The sequence below is a fragment of the Dendrobates tinctorius genome, unplaced genomic scaffold, assembly GCF_039654945.1.
Source record: "Dendrobates tinctorius isolate UK_male_01 unplaced genomic scaffold, ASM3965494v1 ptg000074l, whole genome shotgun sequence".
Taxonomy (NCBI): domain Eukaryota; kingdom Metazoa; phylum Chordata; class Amphibia; order Anura; family Dendrobatidae; genus Dendrobates; species Dendrobates tinctorius.
Window position 1 is genome coordinate 5,229,901 of NW_027361742.1, and position 14,615 is coordinate 5,244,515.

Sequence of the window (14,615 nt, forward strand, 5' to 3'; positions counted from 1 at the left end):
AGGAGCTGGTGTTTCACACTGTCAAATGCTGCAGGGAGACACAGGAAAATCAACAGGGATTAGTGACCATTAGCTTTAGCTGTTGATGGATCGCTAGAGAGATTAGTAATGGCAGATTCTGCAGTGTGTAAAGAGCACAAATCAGACTGTAAAAAGCAGTGTAATGTGAGAGATATCAGATCAAACTACAGTGGACCAAAAGTTGCAGGAGTTTAGAGAGCATGGGAAGATTAGAGACAGGGGTGTGATTTTTTTGTAAAAAGGTTATGACAGTATGTTTGAATGAAGAGAGAAAAATACCATAAGAAAGTAGAAGAAAGAGACAGATTAAATATTTTAGTTAGGTAGACTGTGACAGCTGGGGAAAGGGACTGAAGGAGATGTGAAGGAAAAGGATCACTGGTGCAGGTTGTTGGATGAGTGGATGTTCTGCCTTCTTCCACGTATGACGCTGTGTGGACTCCAGCATACGGCTTAACCTTTCATCCAGTCCCAGAAACAAAACTGTATGGGTGCTTAAGTCTATATTTATTGGGATGATATGGACAACAATGGGAGATGATAACAGATGGTATAATAGAACACAGTAGTAGATTATATCAGGGGTTGTTGTACAAAGTTGTAGATGATATCAGAGATTGTTGAACACAGATATGGATGATTCAGATATTGTTGTACACAATGTGGATGATTCAGTAGATTGTTGTACAAAAGGTTGATGATTCAGGTAAAAACTATAAGACACAGATAACGCAGCATGTCAGTACTGGTAGATAATATACAATACACAAATACTGGCAGGTAATCACAGCAATACAATGTACTATCACAACAGTAGCAATGATACAGGATGCTGTATCATGCATTATATAAAAGCTTTACAATATAACATACACAGCAGCAAATGAGAAAGATGTCAAAAACAACTAATGGCTGCCAGCTTTGCACTGAGTGAACAGAGGATACATATCCAGAGGATGCATATGAGTAACATGCATTGCAATCATCATGGGGGGCTGCATTATGGCTGCTAACACAGATGCATAGCATAGTTTACATAAATGCATTAAACCTTACCGGAATCCACTTGCTATAAGCAGTGGTTTGCAGGGAGTTGAGCAGGTGTGAGCTACTCAGAAGATGGCTGAAAATGGTTACATCGTTGACCAGGGGAGGAAGAAGAAGTGGTTCTGAACAGTTAATGATTTGGGAGACAGAAGATTCCAAACGCATGAATAAAAAGGAGAAAGGCAACTATGAAACCTAATGGCAATAGCTGGGACAGCACTTAAAATATCTTGCTGCACAGAATGGGCAGAATAGTGGAAGCAAGAAGCCTGGTTACTTCTTCCCTAACAGGTTCAAAATTGAAAGTGAGCTTGAGGTGTGAGAGGGAAGGGGATCCTGGTGTTGAGTAGATTGTTTAACAATGTCCTTTTGCATATGGTTAATTTTTTTCTAGGAAATAAATGGCAAGATTGTCAGTGCTGAGGTTTGTGATGAGAGCCTTGTCTTTGTGGATCAGGAGAGAGTGAAATGTTTTAACGAGTCATTTTGTATTGTCAGCTAGTGATATGATGAAAGCTAAAGATGACTGTAGATTGTTCATAAGCTGCTGGGTATTGATGACACATAGATTTCTGTATGTTTGGTAAGTGGGGTTGTCCCAAGCCTGGAGACAGTTTTTGACAGAAAAGGAAAGAAGTTTGTAAAGTCATATATTGAGTAGAGCCTGTTGAAGTATGCTTTCCCATGTGACGTGTTTTACATTTGGAGGAGGATGAAGAGCTAATTTGGTCACATGCTTCTCTGATTGCAGCCTTTTTATGGACAGAAGTGCCGCTCAGTTTGCTACACTAAGAGAAAGTTTATTAAACTCTTTAAAATGTTCCTGTGTCTTGAATATGGAGCCTTGCAGCTTTGAATTTTGTTTTATGAAATTATAATAAAATAATCACTTGTAAAGTAAATCTATCAAGTTGTTCTGCACCAGAAGAACTTTCTCAGTGTTTTGTCTTGGTCTCCAGTTCTGCTTTCCAAACTTCTTTTACATTAATGCCTTAGGCCTCTTTCACACATCAGTTTTTCGCCATCAGGCGCGATCCGGCTATTTTTCCGAAAACTGGATCCGGCGAAATGCAATGTCGGATCCGGTTTTTCCCCATTGACTTACATTAGCGCCGGATGGTCATGCCTTTCGTCCGGTTTTGGCCAGATCCGGCAATGTGTCGCGATCCGGCGTCTGGAAAAAACGGCAACTGTAACGTTTTTTGTCTCCGGCGAAAAAGAAGAAGGCAGGAGACCACTGCACCACCAGCACCACCACCCCAAATGGAGCGAAGGGACCATGGTGACCATGCGGAGGGGAGTCCACCAGCAGATGACATACGGTAATTATCAAATCCACCATTCCTCAAAAATAGGGCATGGAATATCAATATATTCAGTGGCCCTTTGTTTCTCTTTATTCACCAGCAGAAGACGCCCTATAGATGCAGCAGCACCGGCAGCAGCAACAGCAGCACAAGCAGCACCAGCAGCAACAGCAGGAGTGGAGACTGGCCAGCAGGAGGACACCACATCTTCTTCTGGGAGCCCTCCCTCACATTGTCAGCATTTGACGGTAAGTTTTTATTTAAAAAATCCATCATCTCTGGAATATATGTCTATTCATTGGCTTTTATTTCAAAACAGGAATCACAAGCTGAAGAGGAGCTCCCAGAAGAAGAAGGAAGGGGTGGACAGATGCCTGGAGTGGGCTCGCAATTGGTAAGTTTCCTGCATTAAAAGCAGAAACACAACATCACACTACATACAACACATAGAAAACAATGTAGCGCAGATATCACACAGCAAACACATATGCCTACATATAACCACATAATTTTTTTGCTTTTCTTTTCTAGTCTTCCCAATCTGGTGCTCGGCCAAGAGGTCCTCACAGTGCCTCCCAGGGTCGTCGGCGACAGCGACGCGGCGGTCACCAGCGTGTAAGTATAATATTTTTGCTTTGGTTTTTTTGAACTTTTTATTTGATTTCTTGTCGTGGCTAATTATTTTATTTTTCTCTTTTTCTTTAACAGCCTTCACAGCGTGCTCCCGACTCTGACGGTGAGGATGGAGGGATTGATGTGGACCACCTCATTGATCTTGTTAGAGAAAGGGATCCGCTTTGGAATATGGCTGACCGCTGGCATGCTGATCTAATTGTGACCCGACGGCTCTGGGAGGAAATCTGTTCGCTCCTTGTGGACTGCTGGGAGGACCTTGAAGCTCGGGCCCAGATTCAAGAGCGTAAATATATACAGTTCCCGTTGCTTGATGTCAAGCAGTGTTTACCGAACTCCAGTCCTCGTGGTACCCACGTGTCATGTTTTCAGGATTTCCTTTTGAGCAACACTATTGGAATCCTGAAAACATGACCCGTTGGGAACCACGAGGACTGGAGTTTGTGAAACACTGATGTTGTATACTAACCACTTTGTGCTTTCTCATTTCAGGGGAGAGAATTGTGAAGCGGTGGCGGTCTGTGAGGGATCGTTTCAAGAAGGAGTTCAAAAAAGAGATGCGGGCCCCGAGTGGATCTGGAGGACGCAGGAGTAAGTACAAGTACGCACGAGCCCTGTCGTTCCTCCGGGCAACAATGGTCACCAGAAGGTAAATATTACACAACCCATGTCCAAAAGTAATGTTTACATGTCTAATTGTTTTTTCAGCCAGGGCCAATGGCATGTTAGCATATTAATTGTGTTTTTTTCTCTTTGTTCCACAGCACGGTGACCAGCACTAGGGAGCCTGCACGGTTGGACCCTTCTGAAGCGATCCCTGAGGAGACCGGCACCGAGGGACACTTTGACCGCCCCGGTACATCTGCACCTTCCCAGCCTTCCCACACATTCGACCCATCTGTCCCATCCACCAGCACAGGAGCATCGTGGCCGCCTACATTACATGAAGCTGCTGGTGAGGAGATCGCTTTCCCTTTACCCCACCCTTCTGCCCCTGCCACCTCTAGTACACCTGCGGGTACTGGGCGGCAGCGGCAGAGGGGTCAGGAAAAGAGCTATGCCCCAGAGTTCTTGCATCTGAATGCATCTTTCCAGAACTGTCTCAAAGTCTTGTCCGAGCAAATGTCCGCAGGCTTTCAGCAGCTCAACTCCGGCATTCTGGAGTTGAAGACACTTCTGCAAACAATGCATTCAGAAGCAAGATCTTCTCCAAACCACACCTTTTTCAGGTCTGTTGTGGAGCGCATGGCAACACTATCTCCTACCCAGCAGAAGCATGTAATGCATTCGTGCCATGGTGCCCTACAGCAGGTTACCTCCCAACCTCCACCTCCCAACACTGTAGTTTCTCCACCTGCTCCCCCTCCAGCCACTGTCCATACTCCCCCTCCTATTCAATACCAGCCACCTCCTCAGTATCAGCCACCTCCCCAGTACCAGCAAACTCCCCAGTACCAGCAAACTCCCCAGTACCAGCAACCTCTCCACTTCCAGCAACCTGCCCCGTACCAAACTACTTCCCAGTACCAAACTCATTCCTCCTACCACTTCGCAACCACATCATCTGCTACTCCATTCCCTGCCCAACCCTCCTCTCCACCACCCACCACCTGTTCTGCCGCCCACATGTCCACCCATTCTCTTGCTTTTTCCACCCCTTCACCTCTAACTGTTCCTTCCCCACCACGATCCCAGTCCTCTCTCCACACTCCCAGTGTCGAAGTGTACCGCAGCCCCTCCAGCAGTATTTCCACCCCACACTACACTCATTTATAAATGTGTGTATTTAAATAAAAAAGAGAAACATTTTTAACAATTAAACAGTTTATTAAAAAAAAAAAAATTTCAATTAAAGTATTGGTTTACACTGGTTGTCTGTCTTTTATTTCTGCGGTGAACTATGGTATAAAAAAGGTTAAGTACAGGGTATACAAAAGTTAAAAAGGTATACAAAACCAGGTACATTACTGTGGGTAAAAGGTAAATAAATTTTACCTTTTGGCCACAGTTGTGTTCCTGGTTGTGTTTTAGACAAAGTAATTCACATTTTACCAATAGTTGTGTATCTTGTTGGGGATTTCCTAACAATGTACACAACTTTTGGTAAAAGGTGAAAGACTTTGCCTAAAACACAACCAGGTACACAACTGTGGTCAAGGTAAAAATAGTTAAACCACGACAAGATAGACGACAAGAGAGCCAACTTTGTTTGGAAAAGGTATATACTGTTGGTACAGAAGGTACACATCTTTGGTTAAGGGCAGAAATTTATCAAATTCTGTCATCCTGCCAGTCTATTCTGCCTTGAGGTGACATAAAGTATTCTGCAAAATTGTCCCTCATTCATGACACCGTCACAGAACTTCTATTGGCAATGTTCTGGTAATCTTGCAAAGTGGTTTCTTCAGCGGTGTCCTCAATGGAAATGGGTTCCTTGCACATAACAAAATTGTGGAGTACCACGCAAGCTTTGATCACCTCATCCACAGTTTCTGTCTTGATGTTGATCGCAGTCAATAGGACACGCCATTTGGCTGTAAGAATACCAAAGGAGCATTCCACCATTCTTCTTGCTCTTGTTAGCCGGTAATTAAAAATGCGTTTTGTTCTTGTCAATCCTCTGCTACAGTAGGGTTTCAAAAGGTGTTCTGACAGCTGGAATGCTTCATCCCCTACACAGACAAAAGGCATAGGTGGACCAGATGTTTGCGGCAGCGGTCTAGGGGATGGGAACTGGAAGGTGTTTGCAGACAGTTTGAAACCTTGAGAGTCATTGGAGCGGCCATAGGCCCCAATATCAACAGCAATAAATTTGTATTCCGCATCAGCGATGGCCATGAGGACAATGGAGAAATATTTCTTGTAATTGAAATATTCCGATCCCGATCCTGCTGGCTTTACAATGCGGATATGTTTCCCATCCACAGCGCCCAAGCAGTTCGGAATCTGACATATCTGTAGAAACTTTTCACAAATTTCAATCCACCTCTCTGTTGTGAGCTCTGGTAAAAACTCTTCAACTAAGGAGTCCCACAGTGCACGGCATGTGTTCTTCACTATTCCAGATATGGTTGAAATCCCGAGTCTGTACTGGAAATGCAGTGACGAAAGGGATTCTCCAGTTGCAAGAAATCTGTGGGGAATTAAAAAACAATAAATTAGTTAAAAATCCCAGCATTACATACCAAAACTCAGCTGTAACACTTGGAGATACAAACTACCACCAACAAGATTGCAGTGAAAGTGTGCTCTGATGCGAGCATATCCAATAAATGTGGCTTACCTTAAAGTCACCATCAGACGCTCTGCGGGTGAAACGGAGAAGCGGCAATAGGTGTCAGCTTGAGGTGTGCAATGCGCTCCACCAAGTAATCAAAATTCTCCATTTTCATCCGAACATAGCCAAAAAATTTCTCCGGGTTTCGTCTAAGGTCCATGCAGAGTGTAGAATAGACCCCACGCGTCATTCTCTTGGCTGTGATGGGGTGGATCCACAAACGGCGTCGCTGATGCTTGATGCGCTGCTGTCTTGCTCTCTCCTTCTCCAGAACAATCACCCTCAAACGGTTCGCCTCCGCTGTAAAATCCACCACATTCTTCAAAATATTTGCAATCACAACATCCATCTTCACCAGTCACTTGCTCTTCTCTCCAACATGGAGTTTCTCCTCTACAACCTGTCAAAGATGGGCTGTAGGAACACGGTATATATAGATTTCAGCAGCCAATCCCGCTGCGAAGCCCCCAAGGGGCGTTTTTAAAAACCGGATCCGGCATAATCCGGCGGAAAACGGATGGAAAAACGGAAGAAACTGATGAGACGGATCCGGTTTATGGTCTGACGACCAAGACGGATCCGGCAGAAAACCGGATCCGTCACATCCGGTTTTACATAACATTTGCCGGATCCGGCGCGATGCCGGATCGGACCTGACGGAGAAAAACTGATGTGTGAAAGTAGCCTTAGAGCAAAGGCAGATCCTATACACTATGTAAGTCTGTTGTGTGTGTACATTTTGTAGCAAAGATCCTCCTTATCATGCTTTGATAAAGTAATAATATTTCTATGCATTTTGCCAACATAGCACCTTTTTGTTCCTTTTTCTTTTTTTCTATATGGACAACCACAGGACACTTTTTATATATTTTTTTAAAAATAGGATTTTAGGTATTTATTTATTCTGGGAGAAATACTTCTTTTTCTGGAATAATTTCAAGGGTGCCAACGCTTTCGGCCATGACTGTACAATAGTTCAAGTCCTCTTCTTCTATGAAGAGATTAATTGCATATTTAAATTCCATGAAGAGCATTGCATGGCCTATAAGTTGTTTTATGCCCCTTTATCAACTTTTGGAGCTAATTCTTAGGAGAGGTCATCAATATCAGGTAGTTGGGGGTCTCGCATCCAATACCAGTACCGATCCAATATTTATAGCTTATCTTAAAGAGACTTCATAAACATTCTGTGGCTGGACATACCCCTTAAAGATTAAGTGATTTTCTTTATAAATAAATTCATTGTTGAGAGTCCTTTTAGGAGTACCTTTTTTGATGACTGTCCCCCCCCAAAAAAATTGAGATGTGTGATTTTAATCTGATTCATGGATGAAAGTTTCACAGTCAAGTTTTGGTTCTATGAAAAACTCCAACAGAACAAGGATGCCATCCAAGTTGTATCTTGCTGCAACTTTTTTTTAAGCTTAGAGAAATAGATGGCAAACATTGATCAAAATCTGTTTTTATCATGTCCCAAAAAACTGATTTCCTACTGAGGCCTTACATTATGAATTCAATTAATTATGGTAGTGACCATTGTTTTAATTTATTTGTCATTCCTCAATTGTAGAAATTAAAATATGCAACTTTGTTAAATATCTTATGAAAGAAATTTGCTTCTTTCTTCCTCCTCCTCGATTGATCTTCAACTCTCAATTCATGGGTAAAATCTGTAAAATCTAAATTCAGTGAGTACGGAAGTTCCCATTACTGACATTAGAGATCAAATTGGTGTTTCTAAAATTCTATGGAGTGGAGAAGTGGTAGGAGAATTCAGAGTCTAGAAACACACCCAATCATTCTGCTGCAAGTTCTCCGGAAACAACTGTTAAAGTTTTCCATAAATCTTTATGTGCAACAACTTTCATCTCCTATCACAATATTTTTTTTTCCTGTTTATTGAGAATTTTGAGAATGAAAGATCAGTCCTGGCAGAGTAGAAGCAGATCTAGTATTGATTTATGAAAAAAAAAAAACTAAACAAAATAAGGCCGGTTTCACATTTGCGCTTTATAGCGCAGCGACGGCCTGCGCACGGCCGCAGCTAAGCCCCGCCCCCTCCCGGCTCCCTGCCCGCCCCATCCAGTCATCGCCGCCTACTAGCGCACATGGACGCTTGCGATCTGCGCACCCTATCTTTAGCATAGGGTGCGCAGATCGTGCACTGGCCGTGCGCTGGCAGGATTTTGCCGTGCGCTGCGCACTTTTGAAGGTGCGCCCGTGTGCGCCGAACACAGCATGTTGCATTTCGGCGCGCACGGCGCACCTTCAAAAGTGCGCAGCGCACAGCAAAATCCTGCTAGCGCACGGCCAGTGCACGATCTGCGCACCCTATGCTAAAGATAGGGTGCGCATATCGCAAGCGTCCATGTGCGCTAGTAGGAGGCGATGACCGGATGGGGCGGGGCTTAGCGGCGGCCGTGCGCAGGCCGTCGCTGCGCTATAAAGCGCAAATGTGAAACCGGCCTAAAACAACAATTACTCATTAAGTAAATGAAAAGCTGTTTTATCACCTAACTGTGGCTCTCCGCCATTGCATGCACGTGTTATACATGTATGATGTTTTTTGCCTTTGATTTAAAACTATTTTAAAATGTAAAACTCAAGTTCTTTTGCAGCCGCAGAAATTGTTGCACCACTTTTCAAGTAAATTTGCTACAGAATGACAGTCAAATATTAGGTAATCTGTTGTATTATGCCATATGTTTTCTACCTGGCTACTAATTAGCATATTTTAATATCTGCTTTATTCACAGAGTTCAAGTAGAATTTTATGTAAATGAGAACACTTTCAAAGAAAGACTGAAACTTTTCTTCATTAAAAACCAAAGATCAAGTAAGTTACCTTGAATGATTTTGAAAGAAAAATGTTACGGTACAGCTGTTTTCCATAGTCTTGGAGCTAGCAATAAAGAAATAAATTTACAGGACCAACTATAGCTTCTAATAAAGAAACCACTGGAGCCATAGGTGGAGGAGGACATGACTTGGGGATGGGTGGACCTTTACTCCTGCAGCTTTTTTGGTATAGTGGTGTAGATTTTAAGCACGACTGATGTTGCTTTCAGAGTAAGAAGCACAGTATGTCTGGGCCTGGCGGGTTATTGTGAGGAGGGAGGGGATTATATAGAACAGGAAATCTGTCTCTCTCCATCTTTCTTACACAGGATGAACAGGAGGAAGCGATGTCTGCAGTATCAGGGAGTATAATACTGGGGTCATCACCTCACATTACAGATGATAGGAGCACATTCACCTCAGACATCATGTAATAGTGTAGTATCAGCTCCTACACTATGTATGGGATCAATATTACCTCAGCAATTCATGTAGCTGCCGTGTCCCTCATGTACACGCTGCATTTTCCTCACAGACTGTGAGACAACTTCTGGATGACCTCCCTGCAGACATGTTTGATATACTACTCCGCATTCACCTCAGACATTGTGTAGTGTGTACTAGGGTAGTATCAGCTCCTACATCACATCTTGGATCAAGATTACCTCAGAAATTCATGTAGCTGCCATGTCCCCTCACTTATTGCAGAGGCAGCTTTTGTGTGACCTCCCAGCAGACATTTCTGATATACCACATTACTGCTGTATTATACAGAGTCTTCATGAGTTCTGGGTATATGTATGATAGGACAGAGCAGGGACACATACAGTGTCTGCCATTACTATGGTGGAGCTGGGCAGTCATATGTATTAGAGACACTGGTGAGAGGAGCAGTCGGGGGATGGTATATGTATGATGATGAGAGGCTGCACTTCATGTCAGTGTAGTGTATACTGACCCTGCTGTGTGCGGATTATCCCCCCTTCCCAGTTATGGAGTCTGATGATCTGTATGTGACCTCATCTCTGTTACATACTGTGAGGCTGGGTGTGCAGATCCAGTGTAACCATGTTACTCACTATTTGTGGTATATGTGTAAAGGCTGTATTCCTGTGCTGTATACTTAACCTGTACCACAGGTCTGTATACATGATATCACTCCTCACTCTGCTATATACGGATCATGCTGGGTTTTGACATCCTGTGTCTCCAGGTCATTTTCCTGGCTGTACATATAATCTGGACATGATTTCCAGCTTAGTGCTTGATTTCTGTAGCTATTCCTGCGTTATTCCTCTTATGTTACATGCTGTCCGGCCAGATATATCCATCCTGTTTCTATATATTGTCTCCCTCGTATGTTGCATGATCAGAGTATACCCACCAAGAGCTTATTTTATATTACCTAAGATGGTGGATAGCACAGGCCTGAATGGTTTATATTTTATCATGTGTAAAATAAATAATCAGTGAGTAACTCGACACATTTGAGTGTGCACTAATAACTCAGCACATGGCGGGCAGTGAGGGGGCACTCCTAGTGTGATGCTGAACATTCCTCTGGAAAACACATCATGGTCCCAGTTTTCAGCCCTGTCTCTCCTCTATTGTAATTGTATGTAGTAGAGTGACTGACTGGGATGCAGAACTTGCAGTTTTCTGCTCATACACGTATGGCTGCAGGCAGCTTATATTAGACCTACATATTTCTTACCATTTATGTGCAGCTGGTGATTAGAGTCTGTCTGTAACTGCTGTAGAGGAGCAGGCGGCTTCTCATTTATTGTTACAGCATATAACACAGCATTGCCCATCTCTGTCTATTTCTGGACCTTACGATGGGATATTTTCCATTATTAAACTGTTGTATACCTTGGTTGTAAACCTGCATAGTTTTCACCCTCACTTATCCCACATCTTGTGCGGTTGGAGGGGTCCTTGAAATTGGTTAAATATGGTCTTGGGGATCCAATGGGATATGGTTTCCTCCTTTTGGAATTTAATATGGTTCTGGATCTGGTGAAAAGTGGAGGGGAGTTTCGGCAAGGGTTTGTTGGATCCCCAGGAAATTCAAGTGAACATTGGAACCCTTGTGGTTATGGTGCTCCTGAGCTATTTGGGTAACGGCTGGGAGTAATTGTTGGTACATTTTATGTTCACTTTATGTTTGGTAATCACCAGATTTTGGGAGCTTCAAGGACTCCTACCAGTGTGTTAATATTATTTATGCTTTGATGTTTTATTGTATGTTTGTTTTAATAAAGGCGTGAATAATAATTTTAAAAAAAATGATCGGTGTATACCCACCAAGTGCTTATTTTATATTACTTAAGATGGCGGATAGCACAGGCCTGAGTGGATTACCTGGAGCCTGGTGGTTGAGGGGGGGGTCCTTGAAGTTGGTTAGAAATTGGTCTGAGGGATCCATTGGGACATGGATTCCTCTTTTTGGAAGTCAATATGGTTCTGGACCTTGTGAAATGTGGAGGGGAGTTTCGGTAAGTGTTTGTCAGATCCCCAGGAAATTCAAGTGAACATTGCAACCCTTGTGGCTATGGTGCTCCCGAGCTAGTGGGGTAACGGCTGGGAGTAATTGTTGGTACATTTTATGTTTGGTAATCACCAGATTTGGGAGCTACAAGGACTCCCCCCAGTGTATTAATGTTATTTATGCTTTGATGTTTATTTTAATTAGAACATGAATTAAAAATTTAAAAAACAAAAAACAAAACAAAACAAAAAAAACAACAACAGTTATTTGCTTTCCTTTTAGTGGGTCCTTGAAGTTACGTTCACATATGACCCCCCTGGGTTTGGAAGGGTAACCATTTCAGGTATGGCACCCTGGTTTTGAGGGGTAATCATCTCAGGTATGGCCTCCTTGTGTGGAGGGTAACCATCTTGCGTATGCCCCCTGGTGTGGAGGGGTAACCATCTCGGGTATGGCCCCCTGGTATGGAGGGGTGACCATCATGGTATGGCCCCCTGGTCTCCAGAAGCATTTATATTTTATAGGACCCTGCTAGGGTAATGTCCCTGGGGTCATGGCAATCATATTTTGCATGCCTACAGAATAAATTGGCTCCTCTGAGCCAGGAACAGCAGCTGGAGGGGATAAGAGAGCAAGGTAGGCATGCTTTTCAATACAATCTATAGCTTCAAGGACCCTCTCTTTTTTCATGTGACTTGAGAATGCCGAGACACGGTTTTTGACTGTTTATATTGACCAAACCATGTTTCGTTCGAGGTTGTCGTCTGGACAATGCAGTTATCTAGTGCATGAAACTGAAGAGCAATGTACCTAATCTGTGTGCCCTTTAGGCAGTGGGAGTGACTAGGGGTAAAGTAATCAAGTGCATTAACATGAAGGGCAATATGCCTATTCCCGATTCATTTGAATTGGTGAATTATTAGAGCTGGCTACAATACATGCAGTATAATAGTTTTTGAGGCATGACAGATGTCATTTTACAGGTATTCAGATTGTGACTACGACCTTAATTATGGTTTACTTTCCACATTCCCCATTATGGGATCCTCATTGCAGGATGTTTAGCAAGTGTTATTTTGCTGTAGTTACCGTATTATCGATTATAACTTGGTAGCATGGCATTAATAAAATAAATCTGTCGGAGCTCTGGAATTTTATTTATTTTTTATTTTTTTACTTGTATGCACAGTCCTTTCATAGCATGTAGAAATGGTTGATGGCTTTATTAGGCATGGTTGATGGGGGTCGAGTCCATTTAAGGTGTCAAATGGCCTCTCTGGTGGAGGTTTAGGAGTCAGGTGGAAGTTGCAGACTAGTTATGGTGGGCTCTTTTTAACTAATAGAGGATGTAAAACCTCATGGTGGTGAACAGGCTCGGCTTTGGTGGCCAGCCTCAAGGACGTTGTAATGGTAACGTCAATCAGGGGCGGGCACAGTGGTTAAGCACAGGAGTGAGGATAATAGGGTCATTGGTGCCCTGAATGTTTACTGGCTCTGCTTGAATGGCAAGCCAGTGCGTGCCACCCCTTTATGGCTGTCTGTCCTGGTTCTGTATGTCAGACAGCAGAGGATATCACAGTACTTGTGAATCCCAATGTACTAGCACTTCACCTGACTTCTACTGTGATTGTTTTAATCCTGTGATTTAAATAAAGCTGTGGCCATTTTGACAACCAAAATAATGTGTTGTGTATTTATTCTAGTGCCTAGGTTTACTGTACAGTAGAAACAACAAGGCACTCAAAAATGGTAAGTCTCTGTTTGGTGCTCAAGTAGGGTATCCAGCCCTTATGTAGCAAAAGTAATGAACTTGGCACTCAAATTTTGTTGAAAAAGGAATTAATTTTATTTGGCATCCAAAAAAATATCTCTAAACATTTTTGATCCAGTAGAGGACCTTCGTCAGAGAGTTTTTAGATAGCTTGATGCTTTGCCTATATATATGAAAAAGCGCTCTTTGGTATGGGGACATCTGTCGCTTTGGAACAGCGCTGTAACAATGGCCCCTGCAGGCGTGCAGTCTATACTGCTGTGAAGTGGCATCCTCAACTTCACAGAGGTATAGACCACACGCCTGCAGGGGCCATCGTTACAGCGCTGTTCCAAAGCGACAGATGTCGCCATACCAAAGAGCGCTTTTTCATATATATAGGCAAAGCATCCAACTATCTGAAAACTCTCTGATGAAGGTCCTCTACTGCAGGGGTCCCCAACCACTGGTCCGCGGCCCAGCACCGGGCCGTTGCAGTGCCCTTGCCGGTCCGCGGACATAAGGGGAGCCGGCGGCGGTGCAGTAGCTGATACTCACCCTGCATCCCGCGGCGGCTTCATCCAGCGCTGAGCGGTCACGTGCTACCGCTCATTAAAGGTCATGAATATGGACGCCACTCATCTCCCATAGGCGTGGCGTCCATATTCATAGACCTTAATGAGCGGTAGCACGTGACCGCTCCGCACAGGAGCTGAAGCGCCGCGAGATGCAGGGAGGGAAGTTCAGCGTCGTGAGGGTAAGTATGATGGGGGAGGATGGGGGAGCCGAGTGGAGCCATATATACAAGGGAGAGAGAGTGGGAGCGGAGCCATATATACAAGGGAGGGAGAGTGGGAGCGGAGCCATATATACAAGGGAGGGAGAGTGGAAGCAGAGCCATATATACAGGGGAGGGAGAGTGGGAGCGGAGCCATATATTCAGGTGAGGGAGAGTGGGAGCGGAGCCATATACAAGGGAGGGAGAGTGGGAGCGGAGCCATATATACAAGGGAGGGAGAGTGGGAGCAGAGCCATATATACAGGGGAGGGAGAGTGGGAGCGGAGCCATATATACAGGGGAGGGAGAGTGGGAGCGGAGCCATGCATACAGGGGAGAAAGAGTGGGAGCGGAGCCATGTATACAGGATGGGAGACTGGGAGCGGAGCCATGTATACAGGATGGTAGGGTGGGAGCAGAGCCATGTATACAGGATGGGAGAGTGGGAGCAGAGCCATGTATACATGATGGGA

General features: G+C 43.9%; 1 protein-coding gene across 2 annotated transcripts in view; it reads left to right on the forward strand.

The window, feature by feature from the left end:
* KCNT2 (potassium sodium-activated channel subfamily T member 2) overlaps positions 1–14,615 on the forward strand; it is a 1,782,840-nt gene that overhangs the window by 501,941 nt on the left and 1,266,284 nt on the right. For both annotated transcript variants that reach the window (XM_073582885.1, XM_073582886.1), the window contains exon 2: positions 9,042–9,121. In XM_073582885.1, the coding sequence (XP_073438986.1) occupies positions 9,042–9,121 (80 nt within the window). The remainder of the gene's footprint in view (positions 1–9,041; positions 9,122–14,615) is intronic.